Below are 20525 nucleotides of genomic sequence, written 5' to 3'. Positions count from 1 at the left end.
TATTTAAGTTTTTTTTTTTTTTTTTTTGAGTATTTTCTTTTAATTTTTCGATTGAAGAACTATCATATGGGTCTGGTTTGTTATGGTTGAGCTGGCCGGTTCAACTGAACCGGGTGGTTCAACTCCCCCAGTGGGTTGTTTAACAACTTGGAAGAAATTGGAATGAGGTTGGGCCACATTTGGTGGAACCTCATCAATTGAGGATTTTCTTCTTTTATTTCTTTTTTTACTTATTATTTTTTTCATTGAATGGATTTATGTTTTGGATATTACAATTAACAATAATCTGTATAGTTGTCTGATTTTGATATGGTTTAATTTAGATTCCGAATCAAAAAACGTAAATATTCATTATGATTACAATGAGTTTTTAATTGGGAACAGATATGTATAGAAAAATGAAAATTTATTATTATTTTTTTTTTGTCATTTTCATCCTGCTATGAAACAGATATTATATTAGGATTTAGACGAATCCCACACATCTATTGTTTTACTATGTTCTACTTATTCTTTTCATTTCCATGTGTGATTTTTTCTATATGTTTTAATTTTTATATGTTATGTAATGTAACGCCGTCAAGGCGTCTATTTCAATTTTCCTATTTCTAATAACATCATTATTGTGGTTGATTTGGCCGTCTTATCCTAAACGGGTGACCAAAATTTATTTGGAATTATTATATTATAATCTCATAGGATCTTGCTCTAATTAATTAGATGAACACAAAAATATAGATAAGGCCTAAAGGGATTATTTTGGTTACACAAAAGTCTGAAATATGAAGCATGATGAATTTGTCCTTTTGTGGATAAAGCTGATCATGAACTAGAATTTGTTTGCAAAACAATCTTCTTAAATTCTTCAAACTGAAGTAAAGTACCATTTTGACTAAGGAGCAAAATAAACATATATAGTACAGTGCACTTAGAGAACCATACTTTTGATAAGACATTGCATTATTGAAGTGCTGAAATTATTTTCTATAATCCACTTGGTGCTAAGCATAATAATAATAATAATAATTCAGTTTGAACTTTGAAATTCTGTTGTTTGTTGAGGAATGCCTACCCAATTTAACCATCTCAATCATGCTAACCCCACCTGATTTATATGTTCCATAATCACACATCACTCCCTTTCCCCTTTCAAATAAATGAAAATGTAGTAAGTGTTAGAAGACATTTTGGTTGGAGACTATAGTTTTGATTATACATCAGATGTCAAGCATGTTCAATTTGTTTCATTTTATTGGTACAGGGTAGTCACTAGTCACATTTTTTGGTAACATGGAATGTGTACCAACTACATTACACTTTTCTAGTTAGTTCCTATGGGAAATAGTTAATTCAAATATCTATAATTTCATTGTATGAAATTAATGTTCAGGTTGCAAGTTGGGGTGCATATCTTCTGTCACGCAACATTTTAGCAATATCGTTTGCACCAAGGGATACACATGAAGCACAGGTTCAGTTTGCTCTTGAACGTGGAGTTCCTGCATTGATTGGAGTTCTTGCCTCAATTAGGCTTCCTTACCCTTCAAGATCCTTTGACATGGCTCACTGCTCACGTTGCCTCATTCCTTGGGGCCAATATGGTAAATCCATTATTCCTTAGAAACAGAATATTTGTTGGTTTTACAAGTCATTGTGAATGTAGGACTTAGAAGTGTTCTGGTTTTTGTTATGTTTGATCTTGGCAGATGGAATTTACTTGACCGAAGTCGATAGAGTCCTGCGGCCGGGAGGCTATTGGATCCTATCCGGGCCGCCGATAAACTGGAGGACACACTGGAAAGGTTGGGAAAGGACTCAGGAGAGTCTCAAAGAGGAACAGGATGGGATTGAGAGAGTAGCAAAGAGTCTATGCTGGAAGAAATTGATTCAGAAGGATGATCTCGCCATATGGCAGAAGCCAACCAATCACATTCATTGCAAAATCACTAGGAAGGTCTTCAAGAACAGACCCTTCTGTGAGGCACAGGATCCAGACACTGCATGGTAATTTCACATTTTTCTTCTACTTTTGATACCAATGCCTAAAAGTTTCACATTGGGTGAACTAGGTTGCAAGTTTAGTGTTAAACTTTTTTGTTGGCGATTCTTTAGAAAAAGATTGACTTGCAATTCAATTCAATCACTGCCAGTCTTAGTTCCTTATGCTATTGATTTTTTGCTTTTTTTATATATAGCCTTTGCACTTTTGCAGTGTCATTTGTCAGAAAGTACAAAAGAGTAAAATTATTCTTGCTGCCAAAGAGAGTATAGCTGTGATACCAAAACCATTTGGATAAAAAAGAGACCTTAGTTAGATCTTGTGTTTCATTTTCCCACCTTGTTTCTTACTCAATTCCTTTTGGCTATTATATCTTCTTGATCATCTTAAAAAGAGAATATTCTTTTGATGGCCCCTTTTTTTGGTTGCTTCCTTTCTTTCTTCATCATTAACTTTTCTGTTATAGGTACACTAAAATGGATACATGCTTGACAAAATTACCTGAGGTGAGTGACATTAGACAAGTTAGCGGCGGCGAATTGGCGAAATGGCCTGAGAGACTAACTGCAGTTCCCCCGAGGATTAGCAGCGGAAGTTTGAAGGGAATCACGGCCGAGATGTTCAAGGAAAACACACAGCTATGGAAGAAGAGAGTGGCATACTACAAGACCATAGACTATCAGCTAGCAGAGCGTGGTAGGTACCGCAATCTCCTCGACATGAATGCTTACTTGGGAGGCTTCGCGGCTGCGCTTATCGATGATCCGGTGTGGGTGATGAACATTGTTCCTGTGGAGGCTGAGATCAACACTCTTGGTGCCATATATGAGCGTGGATTGATTGGAACCTATCAAAACTGGTAAACCTTTCTTCCATTTCCTTGAGTTCGTTCTAATTTCTAAGTACACATTTCAGCACATGGTTGTTAAAGTTAATTTACTTGCTAAATAAGTAATAACTACTTTTCTGCCTATCAGGTGCGAAGCAATGTCGACTTATCCAAGAACTTATGACTTCATCCATGGTGATTCTGTTTTTAGCCTCTACCAGAACAAGTAAGCAGAATGTGATTTAGCTAAAACCAATTTCAGATTCGCTATGTTGTTTTAATGTTCCAAAGTCCTAATTTATCAAGATAATGTGTCACAGGTGCAATATGGAGGACATTCTTCTAGAGATGGACCGGATTCTTCGGCCGCAAGGCAGCGTCATATTGCGCGACGATGTGGATGTGCTGCTAAAGGTGAAGAGATTTGCAGAGGCAATGCAGTGGGATGCGAGAATCGCCGACCACGAAAAGGGGCCTCACCAGAGAGAAAAGATACTAGTAGCAGTGAAGCAGTACTGGACAGCACCACAACCTGATGAAGATCAACAAAGAAAGCTTTAGTTTGATAATATACCCTTCTGGACTCTATAACTTTGTGTATTTTTCTTTTTTCTCTTCTTCTTTTAGCCACTTTTCAAAAGAATTTTACTGAGAAATTCAATTCTTTTACAACCCCAGTTGCTGTGGCCTGTGGGTGGTGCAAATTGGAAAAATATGTTTATGTTTACAGCAACTATTCTCCACTTAACCATTCATATTTTTTAGTGTTTTTAAGTTTAGGTAGCTTCACCTTAGTGAAAAAAAAAAAGACTTCTTGATGATGTAAATTTCTCATAAGTTTCAAAGTAAATGATCAAATGAATGGCAGCATCACAGTAATATGCTACAAGAGAATGACAAATATATTTCAAAGAGAGATGATTTGATACTATAAAAATTGTCACACGTACTCCCACACCACAGAACTGGAGGATTATATAAGAAACAATAGATAATATGTCTAAATTAACTTTATTAACTCGTATGTATTAAAAATTATTTTATATTTAAATAACTTTTCAAATTGGCTCATTATCTGCCAAATTTTGCATTCAACTGCATTTGACTTCGTAATGAAAAATTTTATTTAAACTTCTTTTATTAATTAAATTAAATATTAATTTTAAAAGTATGAATCACACGTTTTTTTTGACGGTCACACATCTAAATAATTTTATTAACCAAATCTAATTAAATTGGTCTAAATTCAACAAAAACTATTCACACAACCTGCGCGTGAATCACATACTTCTTCGTGTTTCCTTGTCTTCTTTAATTGTTTTCTTCTCATTGTCCTTCTTTTGTTGCTACTTTTTTTTTCTTCTCCTCATTTTATTGGTTGTTGCATCATTTTTTTTATTATTTGATTTTTTCCGTCTTTTTTTCTTGTTTTATTCTTGTTAAGAGGATGAAACAAGAAGAATTATGAGTTGGTGAAATAAGAAAGAAAAGATGAAGAAGAAAAAGATGACGATGAAGAAGAGAAGAATGAAAAATTTTGAATTGTGCATAATTTTTCCAAAAAATAGCACCAAAATTCTTTAAATATGACACAAGAAATTTTTTAATTTTGACACTAAAATTTTTTAGCTGTGACACAAATTCTTATTAAGAAGGTGAAATACTGAAATAAGAAAAAGTATGAGAATGTGAAACAAGATGATGATGAGAAAGAGGAGAAGGGATGAAAATTTTAAATTTTGTAGAATTTATTAGAAATAGCACCGAAATGTTTTAACCATGACACATGTTCTTATTACGAGGGTGAAATAAGAAGAATTATTAGAATGTGAAATAAAAAAAAAAAGAAAAAAGATGATAATGAAAAAGGAGAGAAAGAGGAAGGAGAGTTTTGAACTTTATAAAATTTATTAGAAAAATAGTATCAAAATCTTTTAACTTTTTGACATATAAAGTTTTTTTATTTTCCAAGATAAAAGAAATCCTAAAATAACTCTAGTTTTTCATATAAAAAAGTAACCGTTTGGGGAGTAAAAGTAAAAGTAAAAGTAAAACTAACATGAAGACTGAAGCATACTGAGCATAACTACATAGTACATACACTAACACTGCCACTCTTATCAGTCATCACTGAAAAAGTTAAAGCCCGAAACCTCAAAATCCCTAATTCCCAAATCCCATCTTCCCCATTTAGGGTTTTCCACTTTTTCTCCTTTCTATCCCTCTTCACTGTCCACATGGATGCCGACGACGAATCATCCAATCCCATGATCGACGAAATCTACGCCAACGGCGGCTCCGCCGAAGGTGGTGGTGGAGAGAAGCGAAGCCGGCGTCTGATCATCAGCGGCGACCAGTTCGACATCGAGGCATACGCCAGCCTCTACTCCGGCCGCACTAAGATCGCCCGCCTCCTCTTCATCGCCGACCACTGCGGCGGCGACAACTCGGCGATGCAGTTGGAGGCCCTCCGCATGGCTTTCGATGAGATTAAGAAGGGAGAGAATACGCAGCTCTTCAGGGAGGTTGTGAACAAAATTGGTGGGAGATTGGGACCCGATTACACCATGGATGTCGCTTGGTGTGAGGCCGTGGACCGTAGGGCTGAGCAGAAGAAGGAGAAGCTCGACAACGAGCTCAACGCTTATAGGGTATGAGGATTCGGTTCTTCTAGAAATAATCGATTTTGTGAGTTATGATATCTTGGAGGTTTAAATTGAGAGCGTTATGGATGAAAGCTGGCTTTTGTTTTATCACTTTATCTATTACTTTAATTTCTCATTTTCAATTTTTCAGACGAACTTGATTAAAGAAAGCATAAGAATGGGGTACAACGATTTTGGAGACTTTTATTATGCGCATGGTCAATTGGGGGAAGCTTTTAAGAGTTATGTTCGAACCAGAGATTATTGCACTACGTCAAAGCATATTATTCATATGTGTATGAGTGCTATTTTGGTCAGCATTGAAATGGGTCAGTTTACTCATGTTGCCAGCTATGTTAGCAAGGCAGAACAGACACATGAGGCCCTTGATCAGATTACAGCTGCAAAGCTGCGTTGTGCTGCAGGATTGGCGAATCTAGTGTCGAAGAAGTACAAGCTTGCAGCCCGAAAGGTTAATTCTTTGCGATATTGATTATCTTGGTGATTTTAATACTGCTTTTGTGATGAGAGTTTTTCTTTCATTGAAAGCTGATAATTTATTCAGAGCTATGGAAATTGTATGAATTGTGAAGGTAGATTGGGGCAATGAGGACCTCCTTGATTTGTAGCATTGATATTTACCTTATTTGTTCATATCATAGATACTGGAATCTGATAATTAAATAGATCCCCAAAAGCCATGTTTTAAATATGTTTCTGCAGGGTTTACCCAAGCTTTGCATGATACAAAACACATAGTTCAGCATATCATGTGATATTTAGAATTGAGTGCAAAAAAGATTTCGGGGTGTACGGGGGGAACAAAATGCACAAAATAAAAAATTTGACCAGTTGCCTGTTGTGAACAAATAGAGGGTCAATGTATTTCTGTTTAGACTCAAATTATCATGACTTCCCATGAAGAGCTGAGGTGGGTGAAATTTATTGAGCCCCAGAGGATTGAGAGCATTAGGATTGTCAGAATAGCTGTTCTGGAGCTTGAAAAAAATTTTCCAATCTGGATGGTGAAAGTTCACTTTCTTTTGGTTTTGGAATTTTATTGATAGTGCCACTTATTGATGACATTGTATGTTGGTGTTTTTGCTGTTGCTTCTTACGGTAGTATTTTGGTAAAATAATGAGGTGTTACCTCATGTTGAAAATGCCTCATTCAAAGCAGCTGCAAATGAAAAACACATTCACGGAAAGGATGTAATGGATGATAGTGGCTGTCATTCTTATACACCTTTGAAAAAAGAATGTCAATTTTTACCATGGTTGATAATTGATATTCACTCATAACCTTTCTCTTCACTTCTGCCTCGAATTACAGCGTGGATGCTATGGATATTGCATCAAATGTGAAATCCCTGTGTAATAGTCTAAGGATTCAATATTCATGAACCATTATCTGAATAATGATGAAGGAAAATCTTTTACCCTATATATAACTTTGGCAAAATTGCCTTCATTACAAATGCAGTTTCTAGAAACGGCTCCAGAACTGGGGAGTCACTACAACGAAGTAATTGCACCTCAAGATGTTGCAACATACGGAGGACTTTGTGCACTTGCAACATTTGATCGGACAGAGTTGAAGGCAAGTACTCTTACGATGATTATGCTTTTAAATGACGATTGTGAAATATCGTTTGTCTTTCTGATTTTAATTTTGTATTTGCAGGCCAAAGTTATAGACAATATCAACTTTAGGAATTTCTTGGAGTTAGTGCCTGAAGTAAGAGAATTGATAAATGATTTTTACTCAAGGTAGGTCATTGCTCTCTCTTTTCATTGTAGACTAGAGTGGTCACAGTTTCCGGGTTTAATTGAATTGAAACCTGATTTATGAAGTCCCACAATTTGGTAAAATTATTGTTACACTAGTATTTATACCCGTAATAACATTACGGGAATATAAATCTTTTAAAACTACGTTGGCCCTGACATTGTAGATTATGGCACAAAAAATTTATAGAATCAAACTATTATAAAAAAGTTGTACGGGACAAAAGTCCCCGTTGGCAGGGCCTTCGTAAATTGAAAAAATCAAATAATAAAATTTTTAGTTATTATTTTCATGTGAAAGAGTTTAACTTTTTACTAATAATTAATTTTAGCATTTGTTATAAAAAATTTGAAAGAATTTAACATGTATACTTTTACATTTGATTAGGTGTTAAGTCTGTCGCACAAATAGAAATAATTTGTTTTTGAAAAAGTCTAGGGTGTAGCCAATTTAGAGCCAACTAGTTGAAAAATAGCTTTTATTTTTAATTTTGAAATTCAAAAAATTAGAAAAGCAGGTTTTAAAAAGAGAAAAAGATAAATAAGAGAATTTAGGAAGGGAGTTTATTAATTTGGGAGGAAAATATTTCTTCTCAATTTTAATAAGAGAGTGTTATGTGACACATTTTGGTTATTAAATTAGTTATTAATATATAATATAGCTATATTTCAATTTTAATTTTAATTTAATTTGAATTTAATTAGAGAATGTCATGTTGCATATTTTGATTTTGAAATTTGTAATTAGTCATTGATAATGATATATATAAAAGAGATAGAGTGAGTGAAGGAATGAGAGAGATAGAGAAGGAAGAAGGAGGAGGGGAGAACTTTTAATTTTAGAGGAAAAAATTTGATTTTAATTGCAATGAGGGAGTGATATGTGATACATTTTGGTTGTAAAATTAGTAATATATAATAGATATGCCTTATGGCTTTTCTTATGTGCTGCTAAGCTCTTTGTCTGAGAAAATGAACTTAGTTCTAAAAGAGATTGGATTGGAATGAATGCAGACTGCTATTATACAATTTTGGTATATGGGATTTGGTCACTATAATATTTGCCAGAGGTAATAAATTGATGAATTTGTGTTGTATTACCGGGATCATTAGTTCTTGTAATTGATATTAGTGTAATTAATTGATGAATGTTGTATTTGCATCATGCAATATTTAACTTATTTGATTATCTAGAATGGATGTTTTGCACTTTCTGTTTTTGGTTTAATAAATTGTTTTGCTTTCTTTTCTTCCTTATTTCTCTCTGTTAGTAGTGATATCTACACATTCTTTCTGCAGCCATTATGCATCATGCCTAGAGTACCTTGCGAACCTGAAAGCGAATTTATTGCTTGACATACATTTGCATGACCACGTTGAAACACTGTATGATCAAATCCGTCACAAAGCTCTCATTCAGTATACACTCCCATTTGTGTCTGTTGATTTGCAAATGATGGCTAGTGCTTTCAAGACGACTATTACTGGGCTCGAAAAAGAACTCGTGGCTTTGATAACTGATAATCAGATACAGGTGCAATTTTTTATCCTTTCTTCATTAGCCTCAACTTCAAGTGTATGTTTGGTTGAGGGGTAAAAATGAGGTGTAAGTTTCTGTGGATTAGTTCCATACGTAAAAATACAGGTGCGGTTTTATCCTCGCTCAAAGAAATTTTATTGGGGATTAGTTCGATACATGTGTTGTTTTTCCTCTCCTTTTTTTACACATCAAACTAGTCCATGGAAATTTCCACCTCATTTTTACCCGTTAGCCAAACGTGGGCAAACGTGCTAGTATCATATTCGGTTAACTTTTGTTTTACTGTGATTTTGGAAGATGATTTGAGACACTAAAGCCTACAGTTTATAACATAACTGATATATACATTGCTCCATTGCAGGCTCGAGTTGATTCACACAACAAAATTTTGTATGCAAGGCACGCAGATCAAAGGAATGCCACCTTTCAAAGGGTTCTGGAAACAGGAAGGGTATTTGATAGGGATGTTAGGTCCATGTTGCTGAGAACAAATCTTATCAAGTATGACTATAATGCTAGATCATTAAGTAGGAAACTATGATTGTGAATTGATGGTAACAGAACCATGGTTGTATGCAGTGGTCAGTTAATAATGGACCAAGGGGTTAAATTTATATTCAAGAATAGTCAAACTTAGATTTGTATATACTTCATATTTTTAATTAGTTTATCCCTAGATCTTCATTTTATATTTTGATTTGCTTAATAACTGATAAGCTATTGGACAAAGTTGAGATTGTAGTGTTTTGATGAGAAAGGTGGGAGTGAGGTTATTATCTGAAATTTAAATAGCTTTCTGAGTATATATATAAGTAAGATTCTAGAGTTGAACATCTCATTCTTCGCAAACCACTATAAATGCAAAAACAATGAAATCTTAACACCGAAAATTATCCAACAATTTTGGGTTAAACTAACAAAGTATATTGAGGTTAAAAAAATTCGATATATATATATATATTCACACATTTTTTAGTTGAATCCGAACTTATAAATTGTTGAATAACAATTTTTTTTTAATTGCAAAATAATAGGGAATGGTTTGTAATCGATTATAGTATAGAATTGAACATGGTATTTTTAGGTTATGGAACTTACCTATAACTATTAATCTATTATTACATCTATATCTAAAAATGCGATTTGGCCAACAACATAATAAACAAAAAAGCTCTACATCCATGTAATTTTTTCATCCAAGCTATCCAAGTAACTTCAATCAGACGCGCCTCCCCAACCCCCTTACGTGTTTGTTATACACGCGCTTCATATAACGTAAATCTTGTTCTCTTTTCGCGTTTTCGTTCTTCAACCTAATAAAATTCGTCGTTCTCCTCTGTTCGCGTTTTTCTTCTCTGCTCGCATTCTTCATTATTGATCTGCATTGAATTCAACGTAATAAGCTCCGTCCTTCTTCTTCTTCTTCGATCTACACTTCTGAATGGAAACAATGAATGATTCAACTTCAAATCAGTTGAATGAGATTATTACGTTGAGACAGCTTGGGAATGATTGTTGCATGCTATCACAATAATCTTAAACACTTAACAAAGTTGTTAAGTTAAGAAATTAACTAACATAATTGATGATGACAAACATTAGATTATTGGACTAATTACCCAATTAGTCTTTGATTATTTTGGTTTAGTGATGCAGGCCAAAAATCAATACAACAGCAGCCCAACTGGATGAAAAATAAGAAACAAGGCTGGTGGGCTATAAATCATTGAACAACCCAAAAGGATTCAAGGCAATGAAACCAACTGAGCCAAAGAAATAAAACGGGTTGCTTGATGGATATCCGATCCAAGTCCGTTAGCAAGCAAATCCCTCCAAGTTGCTTCTTTCATAGCAACGTTCACTTTTTCCTATTTAGTCAGAACTTAGAAAGAGAAAGAGAAAGCTTAGTCCCTAAGTTGTTCACCAAAGAAGCAAGAAAGAGAAGGTTAAGCAAAAGGTTGAAGTCTAATCACCCACATCAAACTGTATCAAGAAGTCAGAAGCTAAAAGGTGATTTCATTTCCTTATACATGCATCGTATCTTTTTCTCTTCATATTCAACGTTCTATCAATCCATTCTGGGATACATGGGAAAGATGATCTCTGCTCTTCATTGCTGCGCATCTACGGTCATAAGTGTTTCTTGGGGACCAAGTTGTTTTTCAATGGCCAAGATCTGAGTTTACCATTGAAAATAAATGTTTCTGCTATCCTATGGCTTTCGGTCAACAAGAGAAGGTCAGAACCAAAGTTCCTATTTTGAGAATTAATGGAAAAAAAGTGAGAGGGTGGGTTGGTGAAGCACAAAGCTCGAGAGTTGACCTAGGAGAGAGCAACTCAGCAACATGCAAGGAGATACAAAAGAAGTTGGTTCACCATTCAGAAGCCAAGGAGAGATAACCAGTGTTCTTGAGGTGTATGTTCTGAGAAGAGCTCTCTGAAGAAGTTCATCTACTTGGACAGTGCTTCCTAGTCAAAGGAGCATTCCGCCAGAATGAAGAACTGAATCAGAGGCTAGCAAATCTGGTTTATCACATAGCAAAGGGACTGTTGAAGAGCCAATCTTCTTCATGTTTTGCAGATTGTAATTTACTTTTTAATGTTTAACTTTCTGTAATTTCTTGAGGTAAAAGGCTGAATGAGAGAGTCATTGAAAGAGCCTAAGAGAGAAAAAGGCATAGAGATACACATGAGTGAAAAATCTAGAGTTATTTCAGATTTCTTTAGGTTAAGTCTATGTCTTATATCTTGTACCTGTGAGGTATCCCTTTCTTAGTTGGGTGAGCACTAAGAGTGAATGGTTAGGTATTAGCATAACCAAGTCAAGTTAGGTTAGAACTTGAGTGTGAAAGGATTGTGTTAATCATGTGGAATTGGTGTATGTAATACTTTAACTATAGTGAAAATTCAACCACTGTTGTGGTGGAGATTGGACGTAGGTTGCATTGCACAAAGGCAACCGAACCAGGATACATGATGGTGTCAGCTTCTCTCTTCCCTGCTCTGTTCTGTTTTCTGATATTCATGAGACAAAATGAAATTGTCTCATAAATTTTTCACTGCTGAGTTCAAACAGATTTAGATGGCAAGTTTGTTTTAAAAGGGTTATTACAGTAACTTAAAAGAAGGCCATAGATTCAACCCCCATTTTCTAAGCCTTTCTACAACCTTCAAAAGTAAAAGGAGGTCACCGAACCGAACAACATTCATTTGGTGAATCAAAATCACAAAGGCCACCGAACTGAACAATGTTCATGTGGTGAATAAATAGTGATCAACTTTCAATCAACAAGAATAGTATTTCTCCTCCTCTTCCTCCATCTTCTTTCAAATTCGTGCACGTAGGTTCTTCTTCTTCTTCTTCTTTCGTTATAATTATCACCAACAACACCAACATTTTGCTCAGTTAGGTGGAGTTGCTCATTTTGATTCACTTGATTGTTAATGTATTCAGTTGAGTCGTTGTGCATGTAGAAATATTTTTCTTACTGATTGAATGTTTATCACGTTTTATTCAGCACATGATTGGTGTTCGGTTCAGTGGTGTTGGTCATTTCGGTTCACCTGATTGTTATGTGTTCAGTTGAGTTCTTTTGCATGGAAAAATGTTATTCTTGATGATTGAATGTTTATGACGTTTTATTCAGCACATGAATGTTGCTCAGTTCAGTGGAGTTGCTCATTTTGATTTACTTGATTGTTAGTGTGTTCAATTGAGTCCTTGTGCATGTAGAAATATTTTTCTTGATGCTTAAATGTTCATGACGTTTTATTTAGCACATGAATGATGTTCGGTTCAGTGGAGTTAGTCATTTCGGTTCATTTTTGTTCTGCACAATTTAAAATTTTTCCTCCTCACCTTCTATTGCTTCTTCACCAGGGAGAGAAAGAGGAAAAGACAAAAAAAATACAGCTGCAATAACAACAAAAGAATGAAGATAAAGAGAAAACACGTGAAGAATAAGGAACGCAAAAAAGAAGGAGGAGAACGAGGAGGAGGAAGGCGAATCTCTGTTGCTGTTTTTGTTCGTTTCTGATTGTTCCTTGCCAAATCTTCTCGCGATTCTTCTCTAGTAGTGTTTTCGTAGAGAACATGACTGAAGTTTGAGTGATTTTGAGAGAGATTCGAAGAGAATGAGCGGTTTCATGTTGAGGAAGAAGTAACATTTTTTCATAATGAGCGCGAAGTAACGAAGGGTTTTCGAGCACGTGTTTTCACTCGTCATTAACGTAAGTGACTCTATTTGGACTTGGGCCAACTTTGTTACATGGATGTGTAGCGCGCCCACGTAATAAACAGTGGAGAAGTCAAATTCTTGGTTAATGTAATAATTGTAATTAAATTCTTTTATGAACTTAGAGCGTAAAACAGCGTATTATGATATAACTAAAATAACTAATTTTTAAATTGAATACTTAAAATGTGATTAAAATTCTTGACATTGTTACCATGAAGCAACGCAGGTTCACATTATACGACGCATAACATGTGATGGCAGCATTTAGCCAAGAATATGAGATCCCACAGTGTATGAGAATGTGTGAGTGCGAAGATCCAAATCTAATACCTCACACACACTTTTCGTCAAACACTTAACATACACACTTCAAAAACCCAACTTCCGATCTCAAAACATGGCTCTGTCGTCAAAACGGAGCGGCCCCAGCTTCATTACCGCCATAATCAACCCCCGCCAATGGCGCCTTCTCGACCTCATAACCTTATTCTTCTTCTTCCTTGTCGCCATATTCTTCCTCATGGCTTTCACACATTTCGGCGACTCCCTCGCCGCATCGGGCCGCAACACCCTCCTCCGCTCCTCCGACCCGCGCCACCGCCTCCGCCTCGTCTCGGCAATTGAGAACGGGGAGCCACGTGGCGGAGGCGGCTTCCTTGACGCGTGCTCGGCGGAGGAGGTAGACCACATGCCCTGCGAGGATCCGAGAGTGAACAGGTTGCTGAGTAGGGAGATGAACTTCTACAGAGAGCGACACTGCCCTCGCCATATTGATACTCCTCTCTGCTTGATTCCGCCGCCCAAGGGGTACCGGATCCCGGTTCACTGGCCGGAGAGCTTGCATAAGGTTCTTCTATGCTCTCAACTCTGCTTGTTTAATATTTAGTGCAGCGTTCTTGATTTTGCTTGTAGCTGATTCCGTGTTGCGAAATGATATAGCATTGTAAAAATTTCGCGTCGTACATACTTTCTCTTCGGAGCTAGAAAATTAGGATTAAGGCTACATGGCTACTTAGCCATAGAAGTGAACTTGAAGCATGTATCTAATTTAGAGACTTAAGAGTTTTCATTACCGAAATGCTTGCTGATATTTTTAGACGGTTGAACTGAACTTATGTAGTTTCTAGAGTAACTAGGACAGAGAAAGTTCCCTAATGTGTAGGGCTTCATATGTTTTATTATTATGAATTCATTAATATCAGTATATCAAAATTAAATTCCTTTTTAAAAATGGTTTTTCCTAGGAATATAAGAAGCTCACTTTAGTTATAACATATTCATTTGAAAATCAAAGATAGTTGAATTAAGTGTTTTTTTTCAAGTGTGAAATAAATAAAGCTAGTTTTGTTGCTCATTCTTCAATCCCCCTTCCAAATTTGCAGATATGGCACGATAACATGCCACACAACAAAATTGCTGACAGGAAAGGTCACCAGGGATGGATGAAGCGTGAAGGTCAACACTTTATATTCCCTGGTGGTGGTACAATGTTTCCAGATGGAGCAGAGCAGTATATTGAAAAGCTTGCTCAATACATTCCTATACGTGACGGTGTTATGAGGACTGCTCTTGACATGGGGTGCGGGGTAAGAGCTAGTTTTCCATTTTTGTTTCTGAGATCGTACTAGACTTTATTGCTGTTTAACATGAAATATATATCTTGCTTTTACAGGTTGCTAGTTTTGGAGGATATTTACTAGCCCAAAATATGTTAGCCATGTCTTTTGCTCCAAGAGATTCACATAAATCACAGATACAATTTGCTCTGGAAAGAGGAATACCAGCCTTCGTTGCCATGCTTGGCACTCGTCGACTGCCATTCCCTGCATTTGGATTTGACTTAGTTCATTGTTCTCGCTGTTTGATCCCTTTTACAGCCTACAGTGAGTTATTCTTCACTACTGACCTTTTCCATATATTTGAATCATGAAGGCTTGCTGCTTCTCTAATGCAGAAAATATGCTTTGCAGATGCAACCTATTTTATTGAAGTGGATAGATTACTTCGTCCTGGTGGATATTTGGTCATTTCTGGCCCCCCTGTTCAGTGGGCTAAACAAGATAAAGAATGGTCTGATCTCCAGGCTGTAGCAAGAGCATTGTGCTATGAACTGATAGTTGTAGATGGTAACACTGCGATCTGGAAGAAGCCTGCAGGAAAAATGTGTCACCCCCACCAAAATGATTTTGGTCTTGCATTATGTGATGATTCAGATGATGCAAGTCAAGCTTGGTAATTTCCTGTATAGCTACTATGAATTATCTTTCATTTTATTATGTTTGATACTCTCTCTGTCTACTTCGAAATTGATATAGGTGTATAGCACTTGGATGAATGTCATTATTGTTAGTAGATCTCATTGATTACTTTGAAGGGTGAAATTAAGCTTTATTTATTTTACAGGTACTTCAAATTGAAGAGGTGTGTCACAAGGACATCTTCTGTCAAAGGAGAATATGCTATTGGACAGATTCCCAAGTGGCCAGAGAGGCTTAACACTGTACCTCCAAGGTCCACAGTAATGAAAAATGAGGCTCATTTGTACGAGGCTGACAATAAAAGGTGGATAAGGAGAGTTATGCACTATAAAAAATCTCTACACATAAAGTTGGGGACTCCAGCTGTGCGCAATGTTATGGACATGAATGCTCTATTTGCAACTCTTGATGTGATCTATGACAGAGGCCTTATTGGACTATATCATGATTGGTGAGTTTTTTTCCTGAGAGTTTCAAGCATCCTGTTTTAAAGGGATTGTCCAGAATCTTTAGGATTGAGATCTTTGGCAAATGTCTTACTGTTTGGCACGGAAATTTCCATTCTTTCCGTTGTTGCTAAGGTCTTGAAATCAGATACGTGGCAGAAAAATATTGTTGTAATGATAATTGTCTTTTAACCTTACTGCCAAACTACTTTGTTCAACTGGTATTTCGGCTGAATCAGTTTGCACGCAAGTTGCTTTTGCCCTCAAGTTTTGATTCGTTCACAATATTTGTGGTTTGCCTTTCCATTTACTGTCATGAGGATGTCTCAGTCAGCTCTTATTTGAACTTTTACTTGATGTTAAGCTCAGTATATTCTATAAAACATTTCATTTAACTCATTTGAACTTGCATGTGATGTTGTAATGGATGAATTTTTCTGCATCTAATCTGTACTGATTATGCACACAGGTGTGAACCTTTTTCAACGTATCCTCGTACTTATGATCTTCTCCATGCTACCAACATTGGCTCGCTTATAAAAGATCCAACTTCTGGCGAAAGCAGGTACTTTTATGTACAAAACAGCATAGCTGTTGCTCTATTGAATTGGGAACTCTTTTCTTTCTTTCATTTGATTGAATTTCCAAATCGAAAGGTTATTGTAGTTGGTTAGAAATGTTTGTTAGCGTATATTAACTAGTGTTATTGTATTGAAGCTTAGCATGCTTGATCTAATAGAACTAAGAGTAATGCTCCAAATAGGTCCTCAAAAAATTCACGATCGACATATTTGCCCCTAAGAAAATTTAATTAGGATTTTGGGCCTGACTTTCTTCGTTATATGCTAGATACGTCCCCAGCCCAATTTGATCCGATTAAGACTCACGGCGATGTCTTACATGTCTGTTAAACTTGATAACGTGTCCGGTTAAGAGAGACGTGTCAAGCGCAGGATAGTTGGTCCTTGGCCCACGTGGTCAAAATGACATCGTTTCGAGGAGGACATTTTCGTCCCCAGGTTGGATGCCAAAGGCATGAAACGTAACTGTTTTAAAGGAGGGACCTATCTGACTGAAAATATTTTTTGGGGCCTATCTGACTGACAAAAGTGTTTTTTTGGGAAACCTATCTGGTTGAGAAATGATTGTATTGCAATGGCTGATTCTAGTTAAATATGAATGAATTTAATGGTGGCGAATTAGTATAAAAGAAACAGTGTATATCCAAACTAGATATGTTGTTTCACCATATATCAAAATGCCAACATAACAGAGTATCAAAATATTGTATCCAAATAAGTAGCTAAGCTTAGTAGCAATATAAACCAAACCAAACAAAAGAAGGTCTATTTCCTTCAAGACACACTAACCTAAAGTAGAAAGAAGAAAAACATTAAAAGTGGAGGTTTGTTTCCGTCACAACAACAAAACATGGTCTTATCCCCTCCATAATAAGTTTCATACTAATTCAAGAAAGCATCATTTCTTCTTAAAGAGGTTCAGTCCGGGAGTTGGAATGAATTTGAACATTCTGGATGCTGTGCCACTGCTTGCCGCTGCCATTGTCTCAGCACCAACACTCCCCTAAACCTTGGGCCTAACTATTGTCTACTTTGGACGTCTAAATGGTTGCTGAGCCTGTCTTCCTTGATAGAAATATAAAATTGTCTTTATATTGTTATGGGACTGGATTATACAATTTTCAACTAAACGTACATATGAAGGCATTTGCAATTAGCTTACCATGAGATTATTTGGAACTTTTTGTGTGACATGAGAGGGAGGATTTTCAATTTGAGTGACATGAGAGGAAAGATTTGCATTTTGCATGCTAGCAGGTCCGGATGCATCAACTTGTGTTTTCAAAATCACAAAACATTGTCTACGAATGGAATTTAGACTAATGTAACCTTTTCTCAGTCATATAGGTCCCTCCCCAAAACCACCTTATCAGTCAGATAAGTCCCCCCTTTAAAACGGCAATGTTTCGCGCCTCTAGTATCCAACCTGGGGATGAAATTGTCCTCCTCGAAACAACGTCGTTCTATTCTCATCTGATACGACGTCGTTTTGGCCATGTGGGCTAGGGACCAAACTGTTCTGCGCTTGACACGTCTCTCTTAATTGAACACGTCATCAAGTTAACAGACACGTAAGACTTCGCCGTTAGTCTTAACCAGGTCAAACTGGGCTGGGGACGTATCTAGCATATAACGAAGAAAGTCAGGCCCAAAATCCTAGTTAAATTTTCTTAGGGACAAATCTGTCGGAGCGTAAAATTCTTTAGGGACCTATTTGGGCTATTACTCTACAACCTAATTCTATATATATTCAATGGAAGCCTCTCAAACCTACCACTCAAATATCAAAAGTTCAAAGCTGATTAATGTAAAATTGAATAATTACTTCTGGAACATGGTTACATTTGTTTGAATAATTAGTTTGTAGAGCTTTGCGTGAATATTGGATTTTTTTTTCTCTTCTTTCATATGATAATGTGTCCCAACATGCATTTAAACAATTGTCTGTCATAAGTAATAAGCTCATTCCTATTGCTTCATGACTCTATTGCAGATGTAGTCTTGTTGATTTGATGGTTGAAATGGACCGAATTTTGCGGCCGGAGGGAACAGTTGTGGTGAGGGATACCCCTGAAGTAATAGAGAAAGTTGCTCGTGTTTCCGAGGCAGTGAGGTGGAAGGCTACCATATACGATAAAGAGCCCGAATCACACGCCCAAGAAAAGATTCTAGTTGCAACAAAGACCTTCTGGAAGCAATAATTGTCATTACCACTAACACAGCTATGTAATTTAGGTAAAGTTCCCTTCTCTCTGTTCTGTTCTGTTGGCATTGACTGGCGGGGATGTCCAATATATCTTCTCTGTGCATCAAAAGGGGGCAGTTTTTCCTTCCAACCTGTTCAATATTCATACAAAGAAGATAGTAATGATAGGATTTGAGTGTTGATTAAAGATATGAACGCCGTTGTGCAGTTTTATGTGAAGAGCACACGCCAATGTTATTTGTGTTTCCTCTTGGCTTCAGGGATGAAATGTAATTCGAAGCTGTTAATCATTGCTTATTATTAAAGAAGAATCACAACCAAAATTGATTTCGTTTTGCTTCACCTTTTGCTATTTTTGCAGGGACTAAATAAAAAATATTTTAAATTTTATTATACTAAAACCAAAAGAAAAAAATTAGAAACCAAAAACTTATTTAAGCTTATATATAATATATTTTGAAAAGGAAAAGTATGAGGAGCCAATGGAATATTTGTACAATGTGTACAATGGAGGTTTAGGGAGTATTAGAAATATAACTATTAGTGTTACATTTTTCCATCAGCTGAAGCTTTTTCTTGGGAAGATGTTTATTATTCCTAGTACTCGGATGGTTATTCTAGATAATATGGGGGATGTTCATTTTGTAACTCAATAGCCCATTGTACACATTGTACAAATAATCCATTGTCTCCCTAGCAGGACTCTTTTGAAAAATGCAATTCATTAGCATGGTCAAGTTGCATGAACAAGAGACGTGTATTAATCTAGGAAATTAGATCTTCGAAAATAAGGAATTGTAATTGGACAAGAGTAATATAATGTACTATGAACCGAACTTTTCTGTTTGGACAGGGAAATGTAGATTAGTTCAAAACCTTTAAATTGTTATTGGGTCGACATGTGTATTACTATACTAGTTCAATAAGCGAAGACTAAGATTGAGAGATAAAAATTGAGAAATAAAAACTAAGAGACAAAGACGAGATAAAAATTGAGAAATAATTGGTATAGCGCTGCAGTAAAATTTTACTATTTAGAGTTTAGACTATGGTATACCATTAGCTGGGTCCAATTGGTTGTTTCTGCAAAGCTTATGTATATGGGCCTAAGTTGTCAAAAACTAAGAAACGATATCAAGTTGGACAATTTGTAAGGAGACCCAATAGTGGTAATCCAAAAAACCAAATTAGAGCATAATTCGTTATTTCGTTACTTCAAAGTTCAATATGAACGTTGTCAAAGAAAAAGAAAAAAAGAAAAGCAGCTAAATATGAACCCAGTCTGAAGAATCAGTGTTGCATTATTAGGTTAGAAACAATGAAACATCACTGATCACTGTATAGCATACAGCACTTGAAGTCTTGAAGACTTGAACTTTTCATAATAAAATTCAGCTGTTTTATCCAGGGAAAAAGAAATCACTTATAGAACTGCTATATAGATGGATATTTTTTTGGTAAGGAATGAATGAACAACTACATGATCCAATTAAACTTAAATAAAGAAATCTAGCAAAGGATTATAAAAAAGGAAGAGAAATGTTAGGGACTATCAGAATTTATTAATTTTTATCATTATTTAACTATCAACTCAATTTTTTTAGTTTAATTTTTTTAATTTAGTAATCTAACAATATATTTTATTTTATATTTTTATTTTCAAAAAGAAAATCATGAAGAATAAAGAGGGAGGGGTGTTGAGAACTGCCATTTTATTAATAGTCTGTAGTAGTAGAAGTAGTACGGATTTTGAAGTTAGTACCAAAATATTTATTAGCATCTTCTTATTCACCCAACTTAATAATACTGCAAATAAATGATTGCAAATTCAAGTGGTTTGTTTGTGTTGCATTAAATGAATTATTACTATCGTTATAATATACATATATTAATTAAACGGAAGTAGTAAAACAAAAGGTTTATAAATAATTAATAAAAAGAAAAGGAGGGCTATGATAAATATATTAATATCTAAAGATTAGAAAGCATTTCAAA

The 20525-nt window shown here is 35.7% G+C and overlaps 3 protein-coding genes across 3 annotated transcripts in view; all 3 read left to right on the top strand.

Moving 5' to 3' along the window:
* The window catches only part of LOC107634943 (probable methyltransferase PMT15), a 5045-nt gene extending 1309 nt beyond the window's left edge, over nt 1–3736 (top strand). The window contains exons 2-6 of the mRNA XM_016338269.2: nt 1391–1601; nt 1707–2004; nt 2466–2858; nt 2977–3054; nt 3149–3736. Coding sequence (XP_016193755.1) covers nt 1391–1601; nt 1707–2004; nt 2466–2858; nt 2977–3054; nt 3149–3389 — 1221 coding nt within the window. The 3' untranslated portion in view covers nt 3390–3736. The remainder of the gene's footprint in view (nt 1–1390; nt 1602–1706; nt 2005–2465; nt 2859–2976; nt 3055–3148) is intronic.
* Nucleotides 4929–9535, top strand: LOC107634942 (COP9 signalosome complex subunit 1). Its single transcript, XM_016338268.2, has 6 exons — nt 4929–5479; nt 5625–5945; nt 6957–7073; nt 7158–7243; nt 8561–8795; nt 9163–9535. The coding sequence occupies exons 1-6, from the start codon at nt 5066–5068 to the stop codon at nt 9340–9342; spliced, it is 1353 nt and encodes a 450-aa protein (XP_016193754.1). The 5' UTR covers nt 4929–5065; the 3' UTR covers nt 9343–9535.
* On the top strand, nt 13255–18872 carry LOC107634941 (probable methyltransferase PMT13). Its single transcript, XM_016338266.2, has 7 exons — nt 13255–13886; nt 14422–14625; nt 14712–14922; nt 15010–15271; nt 15443–15748; nt 16213–16308; nt 18318–18872. The coding sequence occupies exons 1-7, from the start codon at nt 13437–13439 to the stop codon at nt 18523–18525; spliced, it is 1737 nt and encodes a 578-aa protein (XP_016193752.1). The 5' UTR covers nt 13255–13436; the 3' UTR covers nt 18526–18872.

The sequence above is a fragment of the Arachis ipaensis genome, chromosome B04, assembly GCF_000816755.2.
Source record: "Arachis ipaensis cultivar K30076 chromosome B04, Araip1.1, whole genome shotgun sequence".
NCBI classification, from domain to species: Eukaryota; Viridiplantae; Streptophyta; class Magnoliopsida; order Fabales; family Fabaceae; genus Arachis; species Arachis ipaensis.
Note: the sequence above shows the minus strand (reverse complement) of the source record. Positions and strands in the feature narration are given on the sequence as shown.